The 6,671-nt window shown below is 65.0% G+C and overlaps 1 protein-coding gene across 2 annotated transcripts; it reads right to left on the reverse strand.

Moving 5' to 3' along the window:
* Nucleotides 1-3,405: 3,405 nt before the first annotated feature.
* Nucleotides 3,406-6,665, reverse strand: BAG5 (BAG cochaperone 5). Of its 2 annotated transcripts, none has more exons than XM_045822480.1 (2): nt 6,370-6,665; nt 3,406-4,973 (listed from the first exon to the last, which is right to left on the reverse strand). In XM_045822480.1, the coding sequence occupies exon 2, from the start codon at nt 4,943-4,945 to the stop codon at nt 3,602-3,604; it is 1,344 nt and encodes a 447-aa protein (XP_045678436.1). In that variant the 5' UTR covers nt 4,946-4,973; nt 6,370-6,665; the 3' UTR covers nt 3,406-3,601. The 2 variants fall into 2 exon arrangements, with proteins under 2 accessions (XP_045678436.1, XP_045678435.1); XM_045822479.1 differs by lacking the exon at nt 6,370-6,665 and adding an exon at nt 5,711-5,891.
* Nucleotides 6,666-6,671: the final 6 nt, after the last annotated feature.

The following is a 6,671-nucleotide window of genomic DNA, read 5'->3' on the forward strand; positions in this document are numbered from 1 at the left end:
CCGACATCCAGGGCCAAGCCACCAGGCCAGGCTTGGGGGGCTGCTCGGGTTTGGGCCAGGGAGGGCCCCCCCGCCCCGAACCTGGCTCTCTGGCCTGGGATGCAATTCTGCCTCCCCAGGCACCCACAGGTCCTCCCACAACCAGCACGGCCCCATGGGGCCCTGCCCTCCCCCACGCTGGGTCAGGCTGGGCACTCTTCTGCAGACCACGTGGCCCCTCACCACAGGGCTGCCCCAATGGCCTCCTTGGTCCTAGGGCGCCTGCCCTTCCTTTGAGTGGCTGGGTCAGGGGTGAGCACGGGGAGACGGAACCGGGGCTTCCTGGAGGCAGTAAGGCCGGTGGACCCCGAAGCCCAGGGCCCCGCTGGTGGCCCCGGGCCCGCCTCAGGCTTCAGGAGGGCCCGCAGCCAGGCGCCTGGCCGTCCCAGGCTCACGGGACCCAGCTGGCCCCCAGGCCCCCGCAGTGAGAAGACACACAGCGGGGAACGGCTCCAGGGCCAAAAGGTTCTTGCGCCGATTAACCAGCCACTCACCACGGCTTCGGGGCGAGGACGAGGCAGAGGGAGGCAGACCGTGTTGGTCAGGCAGGGAGGGAGCCCGGGGCCTAGTGGCCAGCAGGCCCAAGTGCGGAGGGGCAAGACCACCCCCGCTTCGAGGACGAGACGGAGGACCCACTCCCCAGACTCGGGGCGGAGGAGGGCGCCGGCGTGAGGCAGCCTCCCGTTTCCCACAAAAAGGGGTCCTGCCCTTCGGAGCTCGGGCCGCATCAACTCCATGGGCCTTGGCCTTGGCCCCCGAGGGGCAGACAGAGCAGGGCCCGGCGGGCCCCAGTCCAGGGGCGGGGGGGGGTGGGGGTGGGCTCAGGCCCAGGCTGTCTGCTGCTGTGCGGGCCCACGCGGGGCCTTCACGGGGAGGCAGGGCCGGGCACGGTTCAGCGCCCTCCGAGGCAGAGGACTCACCGGAACAGGCCCCCTCCCATTCTCCACTGCAAAGGTCAGCTGAAGGGCTTTTAAACTTCATTAAGTAATTAAGGTTACGCTGACAGGTACATTGCTGAATAATCCGATACGGAAGACATTCTATCAGAAGAGCCACCCAGTCAGCACAGAGGGGACAGGAGCCCAAGAGGCTGCAGTGACGTGCCTTCAGCACACGCCGCATTAAACAGCAACTACGTCCCCAGCTCGTACAAGTGCCAGATGGAGTCAAAAGTGGAAAAGCTTTGCTTAAAACGTATGTACAGGGTAAGTCTAGACCCTCAAAAACCAGGGGGAAAGCAACAAATGAAACGAATGAGGAAACTGGTTGAACTTCGGCACGCCGAACCACACCAGAGACACGCAGCCCGGGACTGCAGAGGAGCAAGGCATCGAACCGTGCTTGGCTGACACGCTGACCGCGCTGGTTTTCCGGTGGGCGCAGGCTGGGCCGCGAGGCGGGGCGGGAGCAGATACCCCCTCGGCCCGGTTTCGCACCAGCGTGGATCACACCGCTGCAGGCCGGCCACACAGTTTTAGGGGGTGGGTTTTACTCCTGTTCCAGATTCTCACGTCAGGTCAGAAGCACACAGTCCGTGAGAAGCCCGGCCTAAGGAGGGCACGGGCGCGGATGGCTCCCCGCAGCGGCTGGAGAAGCGGAATCGTGTTGGGAGGCCTCTTTCCGGGGGAGTACGGTCCCGGGAACTTGAACGGGCTGGACACGGGAAACCCCGCACCGGATCGACCCCTCAAGGCTGGTCTGACTGCCTGGAGGACCCGCAGGCGCAGTGCCAAGGGGCGGTGGCCGGGTCCGGCGCCCTGACCCCACGCGCTCGTGGATGGGCGGGAGCCGGCTGTCTGCAGCCGGAGGAACGAACGGCGGGCAGAGCTGATGCCTCTGGAGGAGACGGCCCGTGACCTTGGGCTGTGGAGCCGGAGTGCGGGGGATGCAGGTGCTGGGCGCGCCTCCCAGGGAAGCCCCAGTCCGAGCGCGGCCCGTGCGGACCCCCGAGTTACGACCCAGAGTAGCGATCCCACGGCGACGCTGGCCAAAGTGAACCGCGCACTAACTGGCGCTGAGACAGCACTCGGTTGCCGGGAGCTGGGTGTGCCCGTGGGAGGGCGCCCTTCCCTGGGACCCCGACAGGCCGAGAGCCCCTGTGCTAGTGGGAGGGACCCAGCAAGGGCTCTGAAGGCGGGGCGGGCACAGAGCGGTCCACCCAGGGACACGCTTCTGTCATCTTTCACAAAAGGTGGGGGACACACGGGGCTGTCCCCCCACCTGTCTTGTATTGAGCTGTTTGCACAAGGTTACAGAATTACCATCTCTGAGAGGTGGCAGGTGATCGGAGTTCCAAAGAAACTGGAATGTGATCGCCCTGTGAAAGGCGACCTCAGAGAGGACAGCCTGTCGGTGTGACCCTGATGGCATCACCTTGTCAAGGCCCCTCGGGACTCCGGGGACTCCGAGGTTCACCCACGGGCAACCCGGGGTCTCGGGAAGAACCTACAGGAACCCGTGTGGCAGAAGCGACAGGCCGCCCCACACTGAAGGGCTGCCCTGGCCCTTTCCCGCCCGCGGAGAAGCCCCATGCGAGTCACGTGAGCAGAGGGGGGCCCAGCAGCCGCCGGGAGCCCTGCCCCGGACCTGGGCCCCGGAGTGCGATGCTGAAGGTGCCAGAAGCCAACAACCGACGGCCTCAGACCGGCGGCGCGGGTCTGGTCCTGCGGCTGCAGACGGCACCCACCCCGCCTGCCCGGCCGTGCGCGGCACAGGCGGCGGAAGCAGCCGTCTTCTGCCACCTGTGCGGGACGCCGGCCACTCGGCCACTCGTCTCGTCCTCGTGGCCCCGCCCCACGGACGGGTGGTCCCTTTTTTCCTGCAAGGTCCGTCACCTTCACCGAAATGCTCCCCCCGCGAGAGTCACTAGGGAAAACTAAGTTTTCACAAAAAACAACTTGAAACCAGTTTTAAGTCGCGGGTGTCTGGTCCCCTGCAGAGCAGTCTCCAAGGTTTCTTTGCTGTGGATTCTCGTAATTTCCCATGTTACACTCTCAGATAACACCCCCCTCCCCATGCAGAGTACGGGGAGGAATACACTGCTTTTCAGACAAATCCTGGTGAAAGAACAGACCACCCAGAAAAAGAAGCCCCGCCCCATCCGACTGGGCGGGGCCAGTCTGGCGCCACGCACAGGAAATCCCTGCGCTTCAGCTTCACTCTGAGAGGCAGAGCGCAGGGGCTGCTGGGGGCTAGGACCTGGCACCTGACCAAACCTCCCTCGCCCGCACCTGCCCGCCTCGCAGGACTGGGGCTGTTTCTAGATTCAGAAACATGCATTTCTATGCTGTCGCGCGACCTACTTAAACATGACAGAAAGCGCCCCTATTCCATTTTCGGGTGGAAAAACAAAACACAACATGCAGATAATCCAAATGGAAAAAATCAGTGTGCTGTAATGACATTTGTTTTGCAACATCGGAAGCAGCAGATACTGAATATAATTTGCTTAAATCATAAATACTGAGACTGAAATGTGTGCGCGTCAGCCACACGCAGGCCCACGACGCGGCAGCGGCCCGCGCGCGCCTGTGCAAAGGGCAGACCCGCCGCCGCCGGGGCCTCAGTACTCCCACTCGTCGGACTTGAGGTCCAGGTAGCTGAGGATGCTCTGCGCCAGCTTCACGGCCTGCTTGCGGGCGGCCTTGCACCTCTCCTCGCCCTGCGGGTCCACGGCGTCCAGGGCCAGCAGCTGCTTGGTGAGCAGCTCCTCCAGCCGGATGTAGTTCTTATCGGTTCGGTTCCCGTCGAACGACAGCACCTCCCCCAGGATCTCGGACAGGTGGCCCAGGATGTCCCAGACGGCCCTGTGGGACGGGTGCTCCTCGCCCGCGAACGCCTTCCTCTTCTCCAGGGCCTCCTTCAGGTCCACGTGCGTGATGAGGGTCTGCACTGCGATCACCGCCCTCCTCCTGGCCTCGCGGATGCAGGGGTTCCGCTCCAGGCTCACCTGGTCCAGCTGGCCGATGAGGCCCTGCAGCTCCGTCTTGGAGCTCAGGTACAGCTCGGGGGGGCTCGGGGCTTGCAGCAGCTCGTCCTTGATCTCCCGCATCCTCGTGAGGACCTTTTCGATCTCCATGATGGAGTGGTTCTGCCCCAGGTCGAAGGCGCGGGCGGCGTCGGCCTCCTCCTCCAGGTCCAGGTACTTCAGCAGCTTGTTGATGTCCTCCACGACCTCCCTGCGGTAGTTCCGCACGTCCGTGCGCCCGCACACATCCAGGGCGTCCAGGTCCGCCATCAGCCCCGAGAGCACGCACGACAGGTGCTTGAACGTCTCGTCGCCGCTCACGCCCACGAGCAGTGAGATCAGGGCGCCCCTGGCCTTGTTCACCTCGCACATGACCGCGTTGATCCTGGCCACCGAAGGGTGCGCGTCCTCGGGCAGCGGCAGGGACGGCTGCCTCCGCGTGCACTCCTCGATGATCTCCTGCACCGCGCAGATCCTGGCGAGGGTGTGGTACCGCGCTTTCCGCAGAGAGATCTTCCCGCCCGTCTTCACGTGCGTCAGCCGCAGGATGATGTCCTGGATGCCCTCCTCGAACTCCTCGGCCTCGCAGGGGCCGCCGCTGTAGAAGGGGACCACCTTCTCCGCCACCAGGGACTGGGCCTCCTGGAAGATGTTCTGAATCTCCATCCGGTGCGGGTGGCTGGCGTTCTGTTCCAGCTCCTTGAGGAGCCGCTCGGTCTCTTGAGCCGCCCTCTTCCTGGCCTGCTGGACGTCCCCTCTCCCTTCCGTGTCGACAGAGTCTATCTCAAAGAGCTGTTTCATCAGCATCCTCTCCAGGTTCTTGTAACTCTTGTCGTTTGGCAGGCCGCTGAAGCCCACGACTTGCTGTTCCAAACTTTTCACTTCCTTCTGGATTTCCTGCAGCCTGCGGATGGAAGGGTGTTGGTTTCCCATGTCCATGCTTCGGCTGGGCTCCGTTTCACAAGCACTGAAAGAGGACCAGAGCGACAACTCATTACAGGACAGTCTCTGCAGAATAGCAGCCCCGAATTGATTAGTGGATTCTGAAATGCTCGTTTTGAAAAGCTATGTTCAAAAGGCCGGTCACTAGTGCAGTCCAGGGAACAGCCAGCAGGAAGGAGGGACTCACCAACTTCCGCTCCTGAGAACAACCCACACAGCCCGGCACCGCAGACAGGACGGGGCGACTGCTGTCCTCGAGCTACAGCTCTGGGCCTGGGGCGCTAGTCCCTCCAGCAGCCACGGGGGCAGCAGGGCGCTCTCGCTGCGTGGGGCCCGAACTCGCCCAACCTCTCAGCCCGGAACGCGGAACGCGCAGGCATCTCAGTCTAACACTGGATACAGCAGGCCCGCACCGGCAGGGCCGGTTTGTGGAATGTGAACCAGCCGCTCCGCGGCCTTCGGGGCTGACCAGCCTATCTCCGCTTCCATCTGGCCAAAAGCTATCTATGTCCGAGTTTCCGGAAAAAGTAATTCTAAGAGAAACAAACACCCGCAGAGGTTCCCAGACACCCCTGAAGGGGCCGCTTCCAGGGTCCTCTGTTCTCCCCACCCTTCCAGCACCTCACAGACCTTCCCTGCGGGATGTGAAGTTCCACAGGCAGGGAAGGGCGCGGGGTTACGCCAAGAGCACCGTCCTGGGCTTTGGAAGCCTCGCACCTCCCCTCCCCCAGAAAATGTGACAACTGCGAATAACGCGCTCACTAGCTTCCCGTCATGCTCCTGGGTTTCTGGGAAACAGCTCACTGGAGAAGAACGGATAATCGATGGAAACCACTCCCTCGCGGGTGACCGAGCCACGAGCACGCCTCTGGAGGCCACGAAGGGCAGGCTGCCCGCCTTCTTTTCTCCGCGTTCCGCTTGCCGCCGGGCACTTTACCCAGAAAAGAGCTAAGCTGGTTTGGTCTTGGCTTCCCGTAGGTGAGTGGCGAGGTGGAAGATCAGCCCTTTACGGGGTGCGGCACCGGCCCTGGGCCCCAGGCTGCATCCCTCTCGCCCCTCCCGGCTAGGTCTGAACCGGGCAGCGGGTGAAGGGGCCGGCGGTGGCGGTGGCAGCTACTAGCCGCGGCCGGCTGCTCCGGGCGTGTCGCCCGGGCCCCCCGACGCGCCCGCCAGCCTGACCTCACAATGGCCCGCGGGGGAGGGGCGGCTGCGCTCCGCCCGGCCGGGGGAGCCGGCGGGAGGAGAAGATGCCGGTCCGGCTAGGAGACCCGGCCTCGCTCGGCCCGCGTCTGATCGAGAGGCCCCGGCTGCACCGAGCCCCGCGAGCGCCGGGCAGGGGCGGTCCTCGGGGTCCGCGCCTGGGTGGGGGGCGCACCGCCCCCCGAAGGAGAAAACTCGCGAAGCCCGCGCGCCGCGCTCACCTGGGCCGCCTGCGCCATCGCGCGCGCCTGCGCCTTCGCGCGCCCCGCCGCCGGCGCCGTGAGAGTCCGCGGCTCCCGCAGTCGCCGGCCCGGCAGCCCCGCCCCGGGGCGAACGCCCGCGACCCTGGGAAAACGTCCTCCGCCGTCGGGTCGCGCTCCGCACCGAGTCCGCCGCTACTTGTCGTGCCCAGCAGCCCAGAGTGGCCGCGGCCAAGGAGCGGCTGCCGGAGCCGCCCACGCCGTCCCGCCGCCCCCGCAGCCCATCCCACGCTGGGAATGCGCACAGTCGGCCCGCTGTTCCC

This window comes from Phyllostomus hastatus, unplaced genomic scaffold, assembly GCF_019186645.2.
Source record: "Phyllostomus hastatus isolate PE091 unplaced genomic scaffold, TTU_PhHast_1.1 phas_scaffold_501, whole genome shotgun sequence".
Classification (NCBI taxonomy): Eukaryota; Metazoa; Chordata; class Mammalia; order Chiroptera; family Phyllostomidae; genus Phyllostomus; species Phyllostomus hastatus.